General features: G+C 41.6%; 1 protein-coding gene across 3 annotated transcripts in view; it reads left to right on the plus strand.

The window, feature by feature from the left end:
* Positions 1 to 1,059: 1,059 nt before the first annotated feature.
* The window catches only part of KDM2A (lysine demethylase 2A), a 114,612-nt gene continuing 91,788 nt past the window's right edge, over positions 1,060 to 23,883 (plus strand). Inside the window, exons 1-3 of one of the 3 annotated variants that reach the window (XM_040465764.1) lie at positions 1,071 to 1,173; positions 2,193 to 2,302; positions 2,390 to 2,514. In XM_040465764.1, the coding sequence (XP_040321698.1) occupies positions 2,232 to 2,302; positions 2,390 to 2,514 (196 nt within the window). In that variant the 5' untranslated portion in view covers positions 1,071 to 1,173; positions 2,193 to 2,231. Of the gene's footprint in view, positions 1,174 to 2,192; positions 2,303 to 2,389; positions 2,515 to 9,169; positions 9,292 to 23,883 lie in introns of those variants that run through there. The other 2 variants (XM_040465761.1, XM_040465763.1) reach the window with 2 other exon arrangements.

Consider the following 23,883-nt stretch of genomic DNA (forward strand, 5'->3'; position numbering starts at 1 on the left):
GGGGGGGGAGGGCGCGCGCGGAGGAGGATCCTGGCCTGCGCGCAGGCGCGAGCAGCAGGTCGGGCCCGAGCCCAGGAAGAAGGCCCTCGGGGAGCGGGGGCGGTGGGCCGGCGGGAGGGCGGGCGGGCTGACGCGAAGGGGGGCGGGAGCCGCGTCGGCGTCGTCGGGCGCGGGCGATTCGAGGCCGACGCATCCGCGCGTGCGCGCGCCGCGGAGTGTCCGCGTTAGAGGGGAGTGACGCGTGCGCGTTCACGTGCGCCCCGGAGAGCGGTAAGAAACGAAGGGAGGCTTGGAAGGGGGTGGGGGTGGAGGCGAGCCGGAGGAGGGGTGGGGGGGCGGCGCCTGCGCAGTGCGCCGCGGAGCTGTGTGTATGTGAGAGTCTGACGGGTTCAAAATGGCGGCGGCTGCTTCAGCGGCTCCTCCTGTGTGAGGGAAACAACACCCCTCCCCGGCGGCAGCGGCGGCGGCGGCGGAGGCTGCGGCTCGCAGAGCACCTTCCCAGCGGCCGGGCCTGTCGCCGCTCCGTCTATCCTGGGCAGGGGGCGCTCCGGGAGGAGGGGCAACGCCAGGGGGCCCATCCCCCGGAGTCCCTCCTCTGCGACTGGGGAGTAGCCGGGGGCTCGTCCCGCAGCGCGGAGCCCCGGCTGAGGGGGAGACGCGAGGGGAGCCCGGGCCCCCAGCCCGGCGCGCCGCGCCGCTCCCGCCCTCTCCGCCCCCCGGGGCCGGGGCCCGCGTTCCGGGGGGCCGGGGCGGCGCGGGGAACCTCGGGCCGGCCGGTCTCAGCTGATCGGCCGCCGCTCCTGGGCTCCGGAGGCGGCCGGGCGGCTGCTTGCCTAGGGCACAGCGAAGAGGGCGCTCCCCGCGGCCGGGGCTGGCTCGGGGCTCGGGCTCGGGCTGCTGACCGCTGGCCCGGGGGAGGCGGGGGCGCCCCGGGCTCGGCGCCGAGGGGTCGCGCTCCCCTCTCCTGACGCCTCCGACTGCTGGTCTCCGAAGCCTGAAGAGGAGGTTTGATTCAGCAACTGTTTCCTCTTTTCCGGGTCGCCCTGACCCTCTCTGGATAGTGGGTCGATCCACGGAAAAAACCGAAGACGACGTTTGGGATTTAATTTTTCCTCTCAGTTTTTGGAATCTTTTACTTCTCACTTGGACAAGAACTCACGAGCAAAATCCCCGGTGAGATTCCCCCTCCGCGCCCCCCCCCCCTCCTGGAAGTTTGGTTCACCGTGGTATCTAAAGTCTTAATGTAAAGTTTCTATTTCTTTTTCCGATGGGTGAACCATTGAAACGCCTTTCCTTTCGGGGATCCCGGCGAGATTTGCCATTTTCCTGGCCGGCCCTGGCTGCTCTCAGTCCCGGGCGACACTCGCCCAGGGGGTGCAAACACGGTTTCTTTCCCTCCCGACTTGGGACAAGGGCTTCCTCTAGGAGGGCTCTGCCACCAACTGCTCTTGCAAACTGTGTCATTGGGTCCTCTGGTCTTGGAGCAGTTTTGAAAGGATGCTATTAACGTGGCTGTAATGTAGTTACAAAAAGGAGAAAAAAAATCTGCGTTCCCTATGGAAGCCATTATCCTTGAGAATATTTAGAAAAAAGAAAAACCTTTCTTGGTATTATAGATCGACCGTGGTGCAAACCGGTCGTAATTTTTGGAAAAGATGTATTTTACTTATTTCTCTGGATGGATTCGCTCGTTTTATTACTTTATCCCAAAGGATCTAATGGAATTTTTGAACCTGATATGCAACTCTCTCGAATTTGTTTCGGAGTTGTACACATCTTGGTTGGGGTGGAGTGTTGGTTTGGGAATGAAAAGATCCAGGGAGTCTGGGAAGGAAGGCGACGATTGTGTACGGCTTTACTAGAGGGGTATGGGAAATTGTTTTGGAATCTTTCTTTAAATCCTGATTTCTTGTCCTCTTTTTATGTAGTCTGCCCTCCCCCCCCCCCCTTTTAGTTTCTAATTACCATTGAGAGAGAACTAATTTGATTGGGATCTGGATTAGTTCAGTGCCTGCTTCACCTGGTCAGCTCTCTACAGATAAAAGTCTCCCCCCACCTCTTTTTTTTTTTTTTTTTTTTTTTTTCTATCGCTGCCATCAAGGGGAGGCTTGCTGATTGTAGTCCTGTGGGGAGAAACAGTGGTGTGGCCCATCCACCAGGAACTGAAACCAGCATCACCTCCTTTTGCCTAGGCCTCGGACAGTTGTAACGTGATTAACGTTGGTCATGACATGGAACCACTTGCCCGAGAGCAGAGGGGTCTCAGACTGATGAAGAGGAACCAGATTTGTCAGCCTTTAACTTACACATATCTTAAATCTTCTTTCTCTGAAAGAAAGCTTGAGTTTGAGGATGAGTTCTCATCTCTGCTCATATCATTATTCTTTAGTGTTGCAATCTGGTTCCTAAGGAGGAAGAGGAAGGCAGCCCTGGAGTGGTTTCTTTACAGTAATTTCAACAGAAGAGTGAGAGATGGAACCCGAAGAAGAAAGGATTCGTTACAGCCAGAGATTGGTTAGTATTTTATCCTCTTTTTTTTTTTTTTCCGATTTTGAAGCACAATAACTATTTTGTTTCTATTTGTGAACCTACTATCATTAAAACTTTTCAGGTGGCTTTCCTGTGTACCAGAGGAAAGAAGGTATATTCATTTGGTTTTTAGGCCAAGCAGTTAGAGCCTTAATACTCACCCTGTTTGGAAATGGACTTGTATATGTAGTCTTAATTTCTATACAAACTATTGTAAATCAAAGGATTTTGTGGATTACAGCGTGACAAGGATTACTAATTTTGCAGTACTGATACGTAATCTGATTAAGTTAGATTCGAATGTAAATCTTAGGGGCGAAACTGATGAAGGATAGTTCTATATCATTTTGTAGATTATGGTGTGTCAGGATTTGTGGCTTTGAGCTGGGGAGTAGAACTATGGATTTTTATTTTTATTTTTTAACACACAAGTAATACTGATAGGTTTAGAGGGTTGGTGGGGACTGAGTGAAAATGTGGAATACCAAAAGTTCTGTGTTTTGTATTTTTGGGAGGGAAATATGAGATGCATCTTGTTGAAAGAAATTTTTACTTAGTAATGATTTGGAGGGAATTTCCTTGTGTGTGCATATGAATGCTTGCTGCTTTAAGACCTACTTTCAGGGTTTCCCTATTGGAGTTTAAGAATTTGATTTTGGTATTTCCTAGTGAAAGAGAACTTTGTTAATATTCTCACCATATATTTCAGAAATTTGAATTTGTGTCTTTAGAGTAAGGTTTGGGGAAAAGCAAAGAATTGTCTGTACTGTGTGAATTTTGGTAAACTGAAAGACCTAGAAGATTACTGAAGGAATTTGTGGTGGTCTTCTTTAGGTCTGCATTTTAGACTGAATTTGGGGGGGTGGGGAAGAGTGATTCTATAATCTATTTTCTGATGATCTCCACTCTTTTTGAGAAAAGGCTACTTTTTCTTTTTTTAAATGTGACTCTTACAAAGGTGTGGAGTGCATTGGCAAGTATATCTAGCAGGCGTATGTTCTGGCAAGTCTTATTTCAGAGATTTGCCTCTTGTCTCCCAATTCGTGTATTGAGAATACATTTCTTTAGCTTTTAGAAATAAACTACGTGTATCAGTAGTGAAATTTTGTGTGCTAAGGATTGGTTTTTGTTTTGACATTTCTTAAGCTTTGGGAACGTAGAAGAAAGGATGCTGCAAAATTCTCTTCCCAGGTGATTATTCCCAGCTCTATATGGGGAATTCATTTGTATCATGTCAGGCCTGTAAGAATTGTTGAGCTGTTACATAAATACCTGAGGGATCTTGGATCTTGGGATCCAGTCTTTCAAAGGAAGAGCCTTTTCTTCAGCTAGCAAAAGTTCTTCACATTTTTTAACATTTTTAAGATAGGGAGGTAGCAGTGAGGAGATCCAAGGAATCTTGACTTTTGTCCTGGCAAGTTTTTGTTTTGTTTTTTTTTTTTTAAATCATAAAGTGCTACCTGTTGCACACATTAACCCTTTCCTTATCTAGCATATTTTTTCTTTTGGTTCATGTGCTATTGTAGCAGTGTTGTATAAGAGGGTACATCAGGTATTTTGGGGGCTCTTATTTAGAATTTTGGGTGATAATTCTGAAGTTTAGAGTGATGTCTGTTTTCCTTTTTTTTTTTTTTTTAAGTTTTTTTAAATGTTCATGTATTTTAGAGAGAGCTCGCACACACACGGGAGGGGCAGAGAGAGAGGGAGACGCAGAATCCGAAGCAGGCTCCAGGCTCCTCACTGTCCGCACAGAGCCCTGCGGCGCAAGGCTCAGACTAACTGTGAGATCATGACCTGAGCTGAAGTCGGATGCTTAACCAGCTGAGCCACCCAGGCGTCCCATGTATTTTTCTTTCTAAGATTACATGACCAAATTATATCTGAAGTGTAAATCCCTTCTATACCATAATTTTTGATATGAGAGCATGTTGGCAGCTTATTTGAGTGACAAGTTTGCCTACCAAACTTCATGTGTCTCTCTCTCTCTCTCTCTCTCTCTCTCTCTCTCTCTCTCTCTGGTGAGTGCTCCTATTGATCCAACATTGATTAAGTTAGATCTTACTTGAGGAATTTTAAGACTATAAAGGCTGATTTTTATAGTAGTTAACTATTTTTTAACACCTTGTCCTTAGGCTAAAGTGTAGAACTTATTTTTGTTTTGCAGTTGTTGGTCATAGAGGATAAAGTTTGAAAGAGACAAATGACAGGTTTACTTATTTGGCTTAGTGATTCAAATTTGCATGGTCTCGTATAATATATATTTGTCAGATTGAATGGAATTATCTAGTACATTGATTATAGTGTTTTTATTATTTATTTATTTTTTTTTCAACGTTTTTTATTTATTTTTGGGACAGAGAGAGACAGAGCATGAACGGGGGAGGGGCAGAGAGAGAGGGAGACACAGCATCGGAAACAGGCTCCAAGCTCCGAGCCATCAGCCCAGAGCCTGACGCGGGGCTCGAACTCACGGACCGCGAGATCGTGACCTGGCTGAAGTCGGACGCTTAACCGACTGCGCCACCCAGGCGCCCCTATAGTGTTTTTAAATGTTACTTCCATGTTGTTTTAGGGGACAAAACCTAAATAGGCATCCCTCTGTGATATACCTTCAAAGTAGCCTCTTGAGAGACAGAACAGAATACAAGTATTAAAAGCCTGAGTCTAGACTCATTTTGGAATGACTTTTTTGTATTTCGGACCTTTTACCTATCTTTAAAAAAAAAAAAGTTGTATTTTTATTAGTAAGAATACTGTTAATAGTAATGATCTAACAATAGATCATATCAGTGCTTTTTGCTGATGATATAGCTATTTCTCAAGTGCATAGGCTGAATTTGGCAAGTTTTGATTGTGTTTGTATCCTCTTTGTCATTTTTTTTTTTCAACGTTTATTTATTTTTAGGACAGAGAGAGACAGAGCATGAATGGGGGAGGGGCAGAGAGAGAGGGAGACACAGAATCGGAAACAGGCTCCAGGCTCTGAGCCATCAGCTCAGAGCCTGACGCGGGGCTTGAACTCACGGACCGCGAGATCGTGACCTGGCTGAAGTCGGATGCTCAACCGACTGCGCCACCCAGGCGCCCCCTCTTTGTCATTTTTTAAAGTCAGAAACAGCTCGTTTAAAAAAAATGGCATGCCTTTTGCCAATCTGTTTACTATTACATGTGGAAGAGAAATTGTACCTTTGAAGATGGTGTGTATGTAGTACATTTGGGATATTTGCTCTACTTTACTTTCTGGAGCGAGAATGCTTGTTTTGCAGAGTAGGAAATGACAAGGGTGGGCGAACAATGTTTGATTATTCCTAAGCAAGACATTGTTTTGTTTTGTTTTTTAATGAGAAGATCAGTAGTTTTGTGTATAGATTCCTAGAACAAAGCCAGATAGATCTCTAAGGCAAATTGATCCACTTGAAAGGGTAGTCCAGTGAGAGGGATAGAAGCTTCAGTGTTGGCGATGGGTGGGTATTTGGTTGTCCTGAGGTAAAGAGGATTTATTTCTGTGTTTCTGGTAAATTTAGATGGAGAACCTTATTGAGATATTGACAAGTACTGAAGATGGAACTTTTTTTTTTCCCATTTGATTTCACGAGCCAAAGTGTTGGAGCAGTTTTGGATGTTTGTTACTGTCCGTGTATATTTAAGTATTTATTTGTAGAGAATGTTCAGTATAATACCTTACAGTTTCTTAATCTAAAATGTTAAGTTAAATCCTTAGCAATTATAATGATCTTTCAGGTTTCTAAAATCATACCAATCCAGAGCAATCCTTATTATTGCATAGAAAATCAAGGGCAAAATAATGTGCATTTAAATGCTTAAGATTTCTATGCTATGTAGTATCACTTTAACATGGGACTTTTTCCACTTTTATTGGAAGAGATGGCCCTTGTTAAATATTTTAATACACTGGATTATGATATGTGCCTTCAACGTGTATAATATTTTGTACACATTGTTACATTTAGTATGGAAAAAATTCATTAGCTTCTGCCAAAGGCAATTGTAGAAACAAACGGACACCTAAATCATTGTAAAAGAAAGTGAAGACAGTATACTTCCTGGTAAAAGAAATTATGTAACCTGAATATTTTTCCTCCTGAATTTGCCTAAGTCTAGTGGTGTTATCTGAAGAAGGAGTTGTCGATTTACTTGAGAATTCAGTTTGCTTGTCAATCTTGATGATGACATTAAGAGATATTCTAAAGGATGTTCTTATACTATTGGATGTTCAGTACTGTTAATGTTCCCAACATACGGTTTTCTTCGAAACAGCTAAATCATTTATCTTTTGTAAGAAACTGGGGGCACTGGAGCCCTAGTGATATTCTCACCATTCTTTGGGTTACCCTTAAAAATTGTCTTCCCAGATTCAGCAGCAGTTACCAGATCATCCCTTTTGCAAACAGTCCTACTCTGAATGAGTGGTCTTTCTGACCACACTAAGGTCTATTCTGACCAAGAATGGACTAGGCAAAATAAAATCCTACTTTTAAGCCATTTTTTTTCCTAGCATGAAAGTATCATACTGTTAACAACTGGAAAAAAATTAAGACGATCTAAATTGTTGAATTTGCTTACTTATAATTATTTCATTAGACTTAACCTTCAACTGTGTTGGTGGAGGAGTACATTGTTCCGAGTGTTGCAGCCTCCTTACTGATGATGTAGGAAAAACTTGTTGCCCATTTTTTGGGTGATTCAAAATGCAAATAATGAGGGAGCTAATTCTTCATTCTTATGCATCAGTCTTCCACAGTAAGCTATATTTTAGGGACACATAATGAGGACTGTATTTAAGCCCTATCACTTTCTCTTGTTTTATTTTGCTGAGCACTAATCAGTACCATACTTGTTTGTTTGTTTGTGCATCTCTCTCCTTTGGAGTATATGCTCCTTGAGAGTTGAGACTTTCTTTTTGTTTATGGTATATACTGGATGCTTCAAATAGTGCCTTACACATAGAAAGTGCTCAATAAGTAGCCTCAAAAAAAAGAGAAAGTACTCCGTCTACAACACAGAAAGGGCTCAATAAGTATTTGTTGATGTTGTTGAAAGCCCTGATAAATACTTTTCTTTGCTACCAATTTCTTGAGTGCTAGGAATAAGCCACTGGAATGGAGGAGAATTTGGTGACTGGGGATGAGCCAAATACCTGGGTATGTCTTGCAGTGTACATAGAACCAGAAGCTACTTTTGAGAGAGAGAATGAGTGGTAGAGGAATAGAGAGAATCCCAAGCAGGCTCCACGCTGAGCATGGACGTGAGGCTCAATCTCACAACCATGAGATCATGACCTAAGCTGATATCAAGAGTGAGATGCTTAATCAACTGAGCCACCCAGGCACCTTGAACCAGAAGCTTTAAGCTATGACGATATATATACAGATATAATATATATACATATACATATATATGTATATATATGTAATATCTGTATATATGTTGTATATGCTTAGCACACATCCCAGATGAACATATTTACATATTTATAGTGTTTGGGCCATTACAAATGAAAAAATGTTAACTTTAAAAGCTCATTCTGAATTTTAAGTTCTCCTACCTCTAATCCTGTCCTAAATCTTCTATTTCAAGGTTTTAGCTGGCTTTTAGATAGCCTTAAAGTTGCAAAGTTGCAAGTGATGGTGTTTGTGTTATTCTCAAGTTTTGGTTTTGATCATTAAGCCAAAGAATTGATATATTTACTGTATACCATACAGAGAGACATGGCATTATTTTATATCCTGCAAAATTTTTCTTCTTGGGGGCGCCTGGGTGGGTCAGTCAGTTAAGCATCCAACTCTTGATTTTGGCTCAAGTCACGATCTCATGGATCATGAGATCAAGCCCCATGTCAGGCTCTGTGCATGGAGCCTGCTTGTGATTCTCTCTCTCCCTCTGCCCCTCCCCTGCTTGCTTGCTCTCTCTCTCAAAATAAATAAACGTTAAAAAAAGTCTTTTTTTTCTTCTTGGGAAGTGGACATCCTTGACTGTAGTTTTCATTAATTTGCTCTGTGTAATCTCATTTTTGGAATAATCCTATATTGTTGCTTTGTGCTTTTATGTCAACAAATGTTAGAATTCAGTAAGCATTTATGAGCCACATACTAGGCTGAGTTCTTTCATATACATTACCTTATTTAATTCTCAAAACTGCCTATAAGGTAGATGGTATAGTTTTAAACTTTTTTTTTTTTTTTTTTTTTTTTTTAATGGAAATGGAACCTTTAGCCTGTGACTTGGCCAAGATCACAAAGTTGGTGAGGAATGGAACCAGACCTTGAACCCCATGTTTCTTGTGTCACACCTTGTCATCTTTCTAGCTGTTATCTCATACAGAAAACAAATGATAGCCACTCCTGTTGTAGAAAGTTGCAGACTAAGTACTTTCTCGTTTTTTGAAACTGCTTTTAAAATTTCTTCCCTCACAGATCCTAACATCCTAATTGAGATAGCTACAAATATTTGACAGTCAGTGTTTTATCATGTTTAGAAAAAGTTGGCACATTCTTTTTGTGAACTTTGAGCTTATTGCACTTGATCTATTAAAACAGCAGTATTTGTGCAGTTTGTGTGTATGTCAAGCCTTTTATTTATGCATGTCACTCATATCATTGTTTTCTGTTTTAAATTTTAGGTTCTTGGGGGTTTTCTCTATCTGTGAGTACTTGGTAAAAACTTAAACCATAAAGATAGAAGGCAGCAGATAGTGACCAAGCGAGTGGTTTTGGCAGATACAGTGGTGAAGGCCTCCTTCAGGTAGGTAGAGAGGAGGAGGGAAGAGGGTGGCCTTACAGGAGGTAAAGACAGCATAAGCTTTACTATGGAGTGGGACACTTCTTAGGCCTATCCTGAGGATGCTCATTAGATTCATAGGACTAAAGTAGATTTGTTTTGGGAGGCACTGTTCATAATGTTGGGAACATACTTTAAACAATTATGAAGGCCAGGTAGAGAGCCATTGGAAGTTGTGGTTTGTTTTTAATCAAATAGCAATTTGATCAAAGTGGTGTTTTAGGCGTAATATTTTTGCAGTTTCAGGTCTGAGATGTGTCCAAAAGAATATTGAAATAAGTTATCTCTTTTTTTTTTTTTTCAACGTTTATTTATTTTTGGGACAGAGAGAGACAGAGCATGAACGGGGCAGGGGCAGAGAGAGAGGGAGACACAGAATCGGAAACAGGCTCCAGGCTCTGAGCCATCAGCCCAGAGCCTGACGCGGGGCTTGAACTCACGGACCGCGAGATCGTGACCTGGCTGAAGTCGGACGCTTAACCGACTGCGCCACCCAGGTGCCCCGAAATAAGTTATCTCTTAAGGTGATAGGTATCTGAGCTCTAGGGCAGTGGTTCTCCAAGTGTGGTTCCCTCACCAGCAGCATCAGCATTATCTGGGTATCTGGGAACATGTTAGAAATGCAAATTTGGGGGACCCTGCTCTGTATTTACTGTATTAGAAACCCTGTGTTGGGGCCCAGCAATTTGTGTTTTAACAGGCCAGGTGATTCTGATACATGCAGAAGTTTGAGAACCACTGTTCTGGGGAATAGTTAATAGAAACAGAAAGGGAGGAAAAATGAAGGGCTCACAAAACTTGGTGACTGATGGCTAGCAGCATGTTATGATGGAAAAAAGTGCTTGATTGGGGATCACAAGTGCTGAGTTTCAGTATCATCTTAATCACCAGCTGTTTCGACAAGAGAACTGACCTGTCATAGAGGGAATTGTACTTAGGGATTTCTGAGGATTTGGGAGGCGAATGAAGAATTAAGGTGGACCCTGGGATTAAGTCTGGGTTATTAGGAAGATCAGGAAGGAGTTTTAAATTAAAAAAAAATTTTTTTATGTTTATTCATTTTTGAAAGACAGAGAGAGACAGAGCACAAGCAGGGGTGGGGTGGTAAGAAAGGGGGACACAGAATCTAAAGCAGGCTCCGGGCTCTGAGCTGTCAGCACCAGGGCCCGACGTGGGGCTTGAACTCATGAACTGCGAGATCATGACCTGAGCCGAAGTCGGACGCTCAACCGACTGAGCCACCCAGGCGCCCCTTTAAATTTTTTTTAATGTGTATTTATTTTTGAGACAGAGACAGAGCATGAGTGGGGGAGGGTCAGAGAGAGAGGGAGACACAGAATCTGAAGCAGGCTCCAGGCTCTGAGCTGTCAGCACAGAGCCAGACATGGGGCTCGAACTCACAGACCATGAGATCTTGACCTGAGCCAAAGTCGGAAGCTCAACCGACTGAGCCACCCAGGTGCCCCAAAGGAAGGAGTTTTGAAAGGGAGAGGAGAGAATATTGGGTAGATGTTTTAGAAAATTGGAACAGATTACTTAAAGCAAGGGTTCTCGACTGGGTGTGAATTTGCCTCTTTGGGATATTTGGCAATATCAGGAGACATTTTTTTTTAATGTTTATTTATTTTTGAGAGAGAGAGGGACAGAGTGTGGGCAGAGGAGGGTCAGAGAGAGAGGGGGACACAGAATCTGAAGCAGGCTCTAGGCTCCGAGGAGGTGTCAGCACAGAGCCTGACATGGGGCTTGAACCCATGAACTGTGAGATCATGACCTGAGCTGAAGTTGGATGCTTAACCAACTGAGCCACCCAGGTGCCCCTGGAGACATTTTTGATTGTCAGATTAGGGAAGTACTACTGGTATTCTAGTGAGTAGAGGCCAAGGATGCTGTTAAAATATCCTAAACGCACAGCTCAACCCCCCACAGAGGAGGGTTATCTAGTCCAGAATGTCAACAGTGTGAGATTGAAAACCCTGATTTAAAGAGAAATATCCAGTAGATAGGTTCTATGTTTCCATCCTGATTTTCTGCTGTTAATCTTAAGAGTTTTAAGTCTAACACAGAACATTTCAAAAGCCTTCTCAAACTGAGTTTCCCTAGGGCTTTGCCCAAAGTAAGTATGAAGGGTTTTGTTGTCAATTGTCAAAAACTAAATGGTTATGGAAAATCCTCAACCCAGGCGCCAATTTAATACTCCTTTTAATTTATCTTGAAATCAGCTTATTTGGATAACCAAAGTAAGTAAGTATGCACTGTCTTGAGATCAACAATTAAGTTACAACAAGAAATTTCCTTTTGATATTCTCTTTGAAGGATAGAAAAATGAGATAAAAGCTGTGGTATTGATGTGAGCAAATACTGAAATAGAATGAATTGCCCTGTAGCTCAATACCCTATGACCATTCTTAAGAAACAACTTCATGAGCTGGTTGTGGCCCTCATTGTGAATTCAGGGTAGCCCCAACCTTAATCTATCTCTTTATATCCATGGATCATGGAAGCTAGGAACTCTTTCCGGTCAGGGCAGTAATCTGGCCAACACACCCTTGTTTCTGACAGTGACTTCAAGAGAATGTAGATTCATAAATACAGTGATCACTGTGTAGTACTTTCATAGTTTCCAAAGTACTTCTCTGTTTCTTGTGTCTTTTGATCATCTTTATCTTCTGATCATCATAATCCAGGGGGAGGGGGTTGCCAGAACTTGAGGATGGTGCTACCATGTTGCACAATTCCCAAAGGTGCCATTCAGATATCTGAATCTATCTGAAAGGTGCCCTTGGAGTTGTGTGGTGAACAAACAAACAAACAAAAATGGTGAGCCTTTTTGAGTGGATAAGATAAAGGAAAAGTCACCCTGTGTATTTAAAACAAGGTAGGAAAAAGTCCGATCTGATGGATAATAGTACACATTAATTGAGTGCATACTGTGTGCTTGGTGCTGCACTTTACACATATAACTGACTTAATTCTCAGCAACCCTTTGAGATAGGTTCTGTGATTCCCATTTTCTGGTTTGGAAACTGAGGCAAGTACAATTAAGTAACTTGTCTGAGGTTAGGTTATCCAGCCAACAAGAGTAAGAGTCAGGATCCAAAGTGGGCAGTCTGGCTACCAAGCCTTCTAAACTGTACTGCCTCTTTTTCTACTTTGTTGAAGGACAGTTTGTATACGTTTTGTTGCTGAACTTTGGGTGTTCCCCAGGTAATCTTTTCTCATTCAGGAGATTCATTCGCATAAATGTTTGTTCAGTGCTTTCACTGTGCCGGCTACTTGGGCCTTACTTTTAAATTTTTTTTTTTTTTTCAACGTTTATTCACTTTTGGGACAGAGAGAGACAGAGCATGAACGGGCAAGGGGCAGAGAGAGAGGGAGACACAGAATCGGAAACAGGCTGCAGGCTCCAAGCCATCAGCCCAGAGCCTGACGCGGGGCTCGAACTCACGGACCGCGAGATTGTGACCTGGCTGAAGTCGGACGCTTAACCGACTGCGCCACCCAGGCGCCCCGAGCCTTACTTTTTAGAACTTCCAAATACTGTGCTTTCAAATAGTGCTGATTGCTCTGAAGAAATTAAGAAGTTGATGAAATACAGTTGAGCCTGGGACAACATGGGGGCTAGGGGCACATGAAAATCCATGTGTAACTAGTGACTCCCCAAACACTTAAGTCGTAATAGCCTATTTTGACTGGAAGCCTTCCTGCAACATAAATAGTCAATTAACATAAGTTTTGTATGTTATATATATGTTGTATTCTCTTTTTAAGTGTTTGAGAGACAGTGTGCACACACATGCATGTGAATATGAGCAGGAGTGGGGGCAGAGAGAGAGAATCCCAAGCAGACTCCATGCTACCAGTGCAGACCCTGATGCAGGGCTCGATCCCACGAACTGTGAGCTCATGACCTAAGCTGAAATTAAGATGCTCCACCAACTGAACCAACCACCCAGGCACCCCTGTTGTATTCTTTTTTTTTTTTTTTTTTTTTTTAAATTTTTTTCAACGTTTTTTATTTATTTTTGGGACAGAGAGAGACAGAACATGAACGGGGGAGGGGCAGAGAGAGAGGGAGACACAGAATCGGAAGCAGGCTCCAGGCTCCGAGCCATCAGCCCAGAGCCTGACGCGGGGCTCGAACTCACGGACCGCGAGATTGTGACCTGGCTGAAGTCGGACGCTTAACCGACTGCGCCACCCAGGCGCCCACCCCTGTTGTATTCTTATGATAAAGTAAGTTAGAGAAAACGTAAAGAAAATCATAAGGAAGAGAAAATACATCTACAATACTGTGCTATGTTGATCAGAAAAAATCTGCATGTAGGTGAACCCATGCAGTTCAAACCCATGTCGTTCAAGGGTCATCTGTACTTATTAGGGTAAGGATTGCTCCTTGAGATTAGATGATCACGAAAGGCTCCCTGAGAAGATGGCATTTTGTGACTGAGACCTGAAGGATGTGTGGAGTCATTCTTGTGAAGTTCAAGGGCTTAGGGGACCAAATCTGTGTCAAAAGAGCTCTGGGTAGAGGGACCAGCTAACGTAAAATCCTGTGGTGTGAATGAGAAAATATTATAACTTTGTGTCAGACACCAAACAAAGACACTGGGATACAGTGATGAGCAAGACAGGCATCGTCCTTTTGTCATGAAGCTTACAGTCCGGTGGGGAAGTCAGTAATTAAATATTTCTGCTAGTAATGTCAATTATAGTTATGCAAAGGACTACAAAGGTAAATATAGGATGCAGTGAGAATATATAATAAGGTGACCTAATCTAAACTTCAGGAGTGGGAGGAGGCATCAGAGAACACTTTTCCTGAGAAAGCCTTTAAAACTAAGACCTGGGGGCTCCTGGATGGCTCAGTTGGGCATAAGCGCCCGACTTCAGTTCAGGTCATGATCTCGCGGTTCATGTGTTGGGCTCTCCTGTGTTGGGCTCTCCACTGTCAGCATGGAACCGGCTTTGGATCCTTGGTCTCCCTCTTTCTCTGCCCCTACCTCCCCCCACCGCCCAAAAGTAAGTAAACTTAAAAAGTAAAACTGAGACCGGAAGGGTAAGAGGTAACCAGTCAAAAAGGAAGTCATTAGCATATGCAGAAACCCTGAGATTGGAAGGAATCTGATGTGTTTGAAGAACCTACCAACCAAGCAAGACCAAAAAGGCTAGTGTAGTGCAAAGAAGTAGATGGAGGAGAGAGTTAAAATCTTGACAAGATAGTCAGGGGTCAGGTCAAGTAAGGCTTTATCTTGAAGATGGTGGGAAGGCAGAAGTTTATCAGAGGACTAATATGGGTGGACTGATAAACAGCTGCAGGATAGGGAAGGGATCAGGGAGGGAGGGAGAATGGATTTGATGACGCCAAGTAGGAGGCTACTACAGTGGTTGAGGTAAGACGGCAATATAGTTGCGAATGTGGGCAGTGGAATTCGGGAGGTTATGGAATATTTAGAAAATAGAATCATAGGACTTTGGTTCCTTGGATACATGGGAGGGTGGGTTTAAGGGGGTACGTGTAAACATGCCTCTCAAGGTTTTCTCATGTGAATGGCTTGTGGTGTAGTCCTTTTATCAAGATAGGGCACACTGAAGGAAGGGTAGGGCTGGAGATAGAAGGGAAGAACATAAGCTCAGTTTTGAGTAAGTTTGGATAGATTGAATGTGAGATACCTATGAGACATCTGGTAGAACTGTGGAGTAGGTAACTGGTTCTGGCCACAGGAAGGGTTTGTTGTGTCTCGTTGGCATAGGTATGGTCAATGAAGTTGGGTAGACGTGGAGTAAGCTTACAAAAGTATTGCGGGGGGTAGGGGTGTGCAGAAAAGTATGAGGAAAATCAAGAGAGACTGGTATCTTGGAAGACAGGAAACTGTGGTACTGTTTATCAAGCACCGTGTTAAGCATTAGTGTATTTTTACTCACTTAATGCTCATAACTATGAAGAAGGTGCTTTTATTTCAATTTTATAGGTCAGGAAAATGACGGAAGAAGGGGCTACATAAACAACATTTCATACTGAGAATGTAAAAAAACAGGAGGGCAGTGGTCAGGTGAGGTCGATGCTACCCAGAGGCTGAGATTTTCATTGGATTTGGCAACATAGAGGTTAATGGTGACTAAACAGGGGTTTCAGTGGCATTTGGGAGCAGAACACATCAGATAAATGTTACATTAAACATCATGAAAGAGGAGACATTTAGAGACATTGGCTGTGAAGAGAGAAGGGGAGCAGGTTGTAGCTACAAGTTAAAGTGTAGGATCCAGAGAAGGCTCTCTTAGGTTTTTGTGTGTTATATTTTAAGATGGAAGAGACCACTGCTTTTTTTTTTTTTAATGGTGTTATCAGCTATTACTCCTTTGTCTGTTATTCCTCATGTTTAATCAGTAGCTAAGACCCGATGAATTACTAGTATTCATTGTTAGATAGTTCCCACTGCCATTTAAATTAAAAAAAAAAAATTTTTTTTTAAATTTGTTTTAATGTTTATTTATTTTTGAGACAATGTGAGAGACAGAGTGCAAGCAGCAGAGGGACAGACAGAGGGAGACACAGAATCTGAGGCAGGCTCCAGGCTCCAGGCTCCAAGCCATCAGCACAGAGCCCAACGCGGGGCCTGAACTCACGAACCGTGAGATCATGACCTGAGCCGAAGTCAGACGCTTAACCGACTGAGCCACTCAGGAACCCCTAAATTAAAAAAATTTTAATTTTATTTACTATTTATTTTTTAAGTAGACTTCACGCCCAATGTAGAGCTTGAATTCTGACTCTAAGGTTAAGAGTCAGATGCTCTACTGACTGAGCCAGCCAGCCAGGTGTCCCTCCGTCATTTCTTAATGTTTATGCTCCAAGGTTCTGATCGTGTTGTTCCTATTCTCTGTAGCTTTCCCATTCTGTAGTCACTGGTGGTATGGGAGGGACACTAGGCTTTGGTTCATGTGACCTGGCTTTGAATTTCAGCTTATTAAACTTACCTTTTTTTAACTTCATTTCTTTATTATTATTTTTATTTTTTATTAAGTAAACTCTACCCCCCATGTGAGGCTTGAACTCAATGATCCTATGATCAAGAATTGTATGCTCTACGACTAAGCCAGCCAAGCAACCCTGGGAACTTTAATTTTTCATGTGTGGAATTAGTGAAAATAAAACTTACTTTTTGGAAATTGTTTATAAGTGCTTGGTTAACTTAAGCGTTTGCCATTGTAGGCACAAACTCCTTAGCCTGATATTCAGGCCCTAATTGACTATAGTCTTATTAGCTACTCTTAACTTATATATGTTCCAGCCAAACCAAGCTACCTTCTTGTTTTTTTCCACACACTTGTGCTATTTTGTCTCCCTGTCTCTACCCTAGTTCTCATTTTTTTTTTTAAGGTAAAGTTTATCCTTTTTCTCTTTCTTTCTGTCTTTCTTTCTTTCTTTCTAGAATCCTAAGCAGGCTCCATGCTCAGCATGGAACCCAATGCGGGACTCAGTCTCGACCCTGAAATCACGCCTGAGTTGAAATCAGGAATCAGATACTTAACCGATGGAGCCACCCAGGTGCCCCTTTAGTTCTCATCTTCTAAAGCTCATTTGTGATACTGCTTCCTTAGTCCTGTGTGTAGAAGGAAACCTCTTTCTCGAATCCTCATAATTTTTTCCGTATCTCTCATGATGTCTAACTGTGTACAAGATAGACATTTTTTTATGTTTACTTACTTTTGAGAGACAGAGACAGCACAAGTTGGAGAGGGGCAGAGAGAGAGGGAGACATAGAATCTGAAGCAGGCTCTAGGTTCCGAGCTGTCAGCACAGAGCCCAACGCGGGGCTCGAACCCACAAACTGTGAGATGATGACCTGAGCTGAAGTTAGTTGCTCAACCAACTGAGCCACCCAGGTGCCCCCAAGGTAGAAAATTTAATTATGTCTATATTGTATGCTCCATGAGGACAGGGCCTGGTTTCCCTGGCATATACATAGCATAGTACTGTTTACATCATTAAGACTCATATTGCTGGTTGGTTAACTTTTTATGAAGACAAAGCATAATGTAATAAAATTAATCTATTCCATTCTGTGGTTGAGTGCTCACAGTTAGGAGGAGGGTGATGTTTAGAACAGAATCAAAGAGAAGGGAGACAAGGAACAAGAATTTGCCATGTCTGATTGCTTCACTTGTTATGGTCACTGGATAGAGAAAGAAGGAACACACTACTCATTTCTTAAGACCACCTGGTTACCCTTGCTCTTATACTGTGTTCACCAGGCTATTTTCATAATTAGTAAAGTTCCCCTGTTTGTTGATATTGGGAAATGGGTTTCCTAGATAATGGGCATGAGTATTCATAGTTATTGCCAGGCAGTGTGAAGAAGCTAATTGACAGTCTTTTGTCTTGTAGAGTTGAGTAGTAGCCTACCAATATCCCTCCTTTGAACTTTGAAAGGAGACACAGTGTTCACTTTAACACTAATAGTGCCTACAAACATTCTTACACACAAAGGTTTGAACATGTTGTATAGAATGCCAAGGTACCATCCTTCAGACCCTTTTTGTAGGGAAGCATTTCTTTGACTAGATCTTCCTGTTATACATTCTCATAAAATATCTCTTATGCATAACACTTATCAAAATTGCGACTTTATGTTTACTTGAATTATTGTTTGTTTCCCTTTCAGATTGCAAGCCTCATTAAAGGCTACTACCATACCTTTTCTCACTGTTTTATTCCCATACTTAGTACGGTGTCTGGTCCACAGTAGGTGCTTGATAGATTTTTTTTTTTCTTTTCTGTGAATGTGCATCTCTAAAATGCTCTCCCTCCCACCCCGTTCTGTCCTCCTGGTACGCTCCTAATTACCCTCCAAAGTCCCCAGATAGTCTTCTCTGGAGTTCTCCTCAGTTACATTCCTGAGGCACGTTACATGCATTTCTGTTGTGGGACCAGTCACTTTGGGTTGTAATTATTTGACAGTGAGTCTCTTTTCATCCAGCTAGAGTAGACTTCTTTAAGGCAAGGATCATGTCTTATATAAGTGTTCAGAAAAATGTCTGTTGAATTGGACAGAATTGCACTTCCTAAAGATACATGAAATATTTATAACATAATAGCTGAACCCTAACAATGGAAAGAACCTTAGATTGGTAATCAGAAAGACTGTGGTAGTTATTCAGGCTTTATGTTATTCATCTGTGAGGTCTTTCTCAGTTCTAATTGTTTAAACTAGTTGTTTTCAAAGTGCTCCTGACCACATCATCTGGGAGCTTGTTAGAAATACATTCTCAGGTCCTACCCCAAACTTATTGAATCAGACACTCTGGGTTCAATAAGCCCACCAGGTGATTCTGGTAGATGGTAAAGTTTGAGAACCAGTGGAATTATTTTAGTTTGTTTTCTGCGTGTTCAAAAAAAAAAATTATAGTTAGTTACTGTAATTTAAGCTTCATAGCTTAAAGTTATTTAAAAGAAATTTTTTTTAATGCTTACTTATTTTTGAGAAAGCGACAGAACACGAATGGGGGAGGGGCAAAGGGAGAAGGAGACACAGAATCTGAAGCAGGCTCCAGGCTCTGAGCTGTCAGCACAGAGCCGGATGCAGGGCTTAGACCCACAAACTCTGAGATCATGACCTGACCCGAAGTCAGACGCTCAACCAACTGAGCCACCCAGGTGCCCCTTAAAGTTATTTTTTTTAAAATAAGTTTAAAAAAAAGTTTTAACTTTTCTCAGGGTGCCTGTGTGGCTCAGTCGGTTGAGCATCCAACTTTGGCTCAGGTCATGATTTCATAGCTGATGAGTTCGAGCCCCACGTCAGGCTCTGTGCTGACAACTCGGAGCCTGGAGCCTGCTTCGGATTCTGTGTCTGCCTCTCTGTCCCCCTTCCCTGCTCATGATCTCTCTTTCTCTCTCAAAAATAAACATTTAAAATTTTTTAAAGAGAAAAAAACAGGGGCGCCTGGGTGGCTCAGTTGGTTAAGCATCCGATTTCGGCTCAGGTCACGATCTCACTGTCCGTGAGTTTGAGCCCCGTGTCGTGCTCTGTGCTGACTGCTCAGAGCCTGGAGCCTGTTTCGGATTCTGTGTCTCCCTCTCTCTGACCCTCCCCCGTTCAGGCTCTGTCTCTCTCTGTCTCAAAAATAAATAAACATTAAAAAAAAAATTAAAACCGGGGCGCCTGGGTGGTGCAGTCGGTTAAGCGTCCAACTTCAGCCAGGTCACGATCTCGCGGTCTGTGAGTTCGAGCCCCGCGTCGGGCTCTGGGCTGATGGCTCAGAGCCTGGAGCCTGTTTCCGATTCTGTGTCTCCCTCTCTCTCTGCCCCTCCCCCGTTCATGTTCTGTCTCTCTCTGTCCCCAAAATAAACAAACGTTGAAAAAAAAAATTAAAAAAAAAAAAATTAAAACAAAAACACTTTTCTTCATATGTTGAATTTTGGACATTTTTCTAAGCTACTGATCATAGCTGTATAGCCAGAGTGTCTTTGAATGAGAGGCAGTCCAGAAGTATTTGAAGACTGCTGCTTAATGCTGCTAGCAAAAGCGAAATGTGTGTGTGTGTGTGTGTATGTATGTATTTATATCTTTATATATGCACCTAGCACACACGCACGGCTTTCTGTCAGTGGAAACTTCTCCATGATTGGTTAAAGGAAGGAAAGATAAAGTACAGGCCTTAATTAGGCAGACTTGAGTGAATGGTATAGCAGAATAAGACATATCAAAAAGTAGAGGTTGCTTTTTTGCTGTAGCAGGTGTACATGCTCATTCACTTCCTATACCAAGGAGCTTATTTTATTTATTTTAATTCTAGTATAGTTAACAGTGTTAAATTAGTTTCAGGTGTACAATATAGTGATTACCAAGGTGCTTTCTTAGCAATAAACGTCTGCCTCAGTGTTACCTGCGACAGGTTGTTGTGGACTGAAAAGTGCTTATTGTTGGTATTCATTGACTTCCTGTAGAGGGAGTTGCACACTTTACTGATAGAAACCATGTAATAGTATATCTCAGATGTAAATTTTGTGCTTGGCATCATGCTAAGTGCTTCATATGTGGCCCACTTCCACCATTGTTTTGGCTGAATACCTTGAGTTTAAATTTATTCTCTGTTAAATAAAGGGAATTTTTTAGAAATGGAATTCCTAAAAAGAACTCCTTTTAAGATACTGTGTTGCTGCCTGGTTGCATGCTTTCAGGATTTAGTAAACAGTATCGTCCCGTTTTCTTTTTGTACCTTTAGTTATAAAACATCTCAGACTTTCTAAATTGAAGAAGCCTATTTAGTCTTTCCTTACATGGAAGTTGCTTTTTTTTCTTTATTATAATTGCCTTTCTCCACATCTTTTCCTACCTGTTAACTATTTTTTAGTGGGGTTATTAAAACTACAGGAATTATAGGTTCAGAAGTTTTGTTCTTTTTGGCTTTGTGCTCGTTTATTTAACAAATGTTGTCAGGCATACTGTTGGTGCTTAATGAATGTACTGCGTATATAGAAATGAATATCTTGTAACCTCTCCTCATAGTCTGATAAGAGCCATATAAACAAATAATTATGCTATACTGTGATAAATGAAATTTAGGAAGTACAAAGTATAGAGGCAAGAGAAAGGAGAGAATGAGAAGGAAACTACTAAGTTGGGTATTGGAACATTAAGTATGGTCCAAGCATGTCAGAGGGCAAGGAAGGAAATTCCAAGTAGAGGAAGCAGCATGTCCAGAGGCAAATGCGTATGAGACAGTGTTACAAGCTCAAAACAGCATTGCCAGTAGTTTAGAGTTACTGGAACATAAGGATGGGAGGGAATCTGAGATGCAAAAAGTCAATCCTGTAATGTTGTATGTACTTTATTCAATTGGAAATGGGAAGATGTTAGAGGAACTGTAAATGTGGAAGAGGCCTGATGATGCTTTTGTTTTAGAGAGATTGCCCTTGGAGGGTGTTGTGGAGGATAGGCTGGTAGCGGAAAAATTGCAGAGGCAAGGGAATGAAATAAGAATCTACTATTATAGTTAACTTTTATTGTTTTTTTAAGTTTATTTATTTATTTTAAGAGAGATAGCACAAACAGGTGAGGCGCAGAGAGGAGAGACAGAATCCCAAGCCAGCTCTGTGCCATAAGCACAGAGCCCAATGCAGGGCTCGAACTCAGGAGGTATCAAAAGTTTGACGCTTAACCAACTGAACCACCCAGGCGCCTTAAGAATCTATTATAATAGTTTAGAAAGAAATGATAACTAGAGGTTTGGTATCAAGAATGGAGGTAGAGGCTAGACTGAGTCAAGGTATTTTGACACAGAGTTGATGGGACTTGGTGATCTCATTCGATGTTCTTGGAGAGGAGGGTGACTTCTGGGTTCTTGGCTTTAGTTGTTGGTTGATGGGTGGTGCCATTGACTGGGAGAGAATACCATGGTTTTATACAGAGGTAAAAATATAATTTTGATTTATTTATATTAATCTTTACATCTGTGGTAGTATTTAATTTACCAGTTTTGGAGAGTACTTTATGAACAACCCTACCAGAGATTCTTGGCTAACGTAATAAGGTGTCAGCATAGGTTTGGGTGACTTTTTATTGGATAAAACTAGTTCAGATTAATTATTATATGTATTATTCTCTAGGCCTTCTCCCTTACACTTGCCCAAGTGAAAGGCTAATTATACAACATTCATCCACTTGGCTTGTGAGCTCTTTCTCAATTTATCTCGCTCTGTTTGTATTGTTACCCCATGTTGTCTTCTATGTCATTTATGAAAATACTAGGAACTGTCCCTAGCATTATGTTATGGGGGACACATTTGGAGATACCTATTTTCTTCTTTATTTTTTTTTTTGTTATTTTTTTTTTTTTTTTACCAGTTCTTCATATGTGGTACAGAATTATTCTAGATTCTATATTTTAAAAATTCTGAGGGTGACTGATTCAGTTGGTAGAGCATGTGACTTTTGATCTCTGGATTGTGAGTTTGAGCTCCACATTGGGTGTAGAGTTTAATTAAAAAAAAAAAAAAGGGCGTTGTAAAAATTCCGTACAAAGCCTTACTAAAGGTTTTTATAATTCTAAATAAATAAATTATACTTCTTTTCTCCTTTTATGGAATCCATGTGGCCATTATAATAGCCCATTCAGGACAGCCTCTCTTGATACTTGTGCCATCTTTTTTTTTCTTTAAGTGTATTTATTTTGAGAGAGAGAACCAGTGAGGGAGGGCCAGAGGGAGGGTGGGACAGAAGATCTGAAATAGGCTCTGTGCTGACAACAGAGAGCCCGATGCCAGGTTCCAACTCACAAACTGCAGGATGATGACCTGAGCCGAAGTCAAGGCACTCAACCGACTATGCCACCCAGGTGCCCCATACTTGTGCCAACTTTGTACCAGCTGTGAGCCAAAGAACTCCACTGGGTAGAAGCAGAATAGGAATTTCTAAGCCATGGTCACGTGTGTGTGATGGTTTTAGGTGTGGGGGGATAGCACATCTCTATGACTCTCAGCCTTCCCCCCTGTAAGAACAGCCTTCTCTCATTTTTCATAGGTTGAGAGTTTTCTAATTACCTAGCTATTTGATGAAAGACTTTTAAGACCCATCTGAAAACAACTATTGGCTAAAATTTCTCAATCTTGTTCTATTATAATCATTTGAATGATTATGTGTACCTGCCTATATTAATAAAATTCATTGGCTTCTGCTAAAGCTCTAATGGGAGTAGAATCGCAAGCTGACACATGTCTGTTTGAATCAAAATGTGTCTGTTCATTTCACAAGCATCTGATAGGTTCATTGCCACGGGATTTTAAACCAGAAACACTGGCTTAGCTGTGAAATAGTCTCTATTCAGTTTCTGAAAAGAAGAAGTTCCTTTGGGTGTATAATGCTTTTTTATATGCTATTAAATTCTAAAAATAGTTTATTGGCTAGTTGTACTCTAGAATTGTAATTAAATATAGGGATAATACAAAGGACTTGAGAAAAGTTCAAATGGGATTTTCCCATGGGTAAAATTTTGTTTACCTTTTTCCATACTGATCAGTCTTTTGAATATAATAGTGATGACTTCTTTATTAGTGTTCTTGCTTTCTTCCCTCTACTTTGATAGAATCAATATTTTTAAGAGGATTTCCCCCCGCCCAGTGATAAAAGTTACAAATGCTGGTGGTGAAAAATACAAGAAGGTCACTCATAATCCCTGACTTAACCAGCATCACCATTTTAGCATATCTTCCAATTTTTTCCCATGCATAAAAGTATTTTATGTAGCTGAGATTATGCTTGATATAATTTTATATATCTTGCTTTCAAAATTTATTATGATCATTTCCATGTCACTAAACTTTTGTGAAAGTTACGCTGTGACCTTCTATAGTTCATTTGCTCATTTTTCTGTTATTGGGCACTAGGTTATATTTGCTTTTGGGGGCGTTAAAGATAACACAGTGAACTTAATTATATATTTGTTTTTCTGTGTTTGTAGTATATTATCATTCCTAGAAGTGAAGTAGTTAAGGTTATGAACATTAAAAACTCATGGAAAAATTTAAACATGCATGGAGTAAAGAAGAGTGTAATAAAT

The sequence above is a fragment of the Herpailurus yagouaroundi genome, unplaced genomic scaffold, assembly GCF_014898765.1.
Source record: "Herpailurus yagouaroundi ecotype Mexico unplaced genomic scaffold, PumYag 569, whole genome shotgun sequence".
Lineage (NCBI taxonomy): Eukaryota > Metazoa > Chordata > Mammalia > Carnivora > Felidae > Herpailurus > Herpailurus yagouaroundi.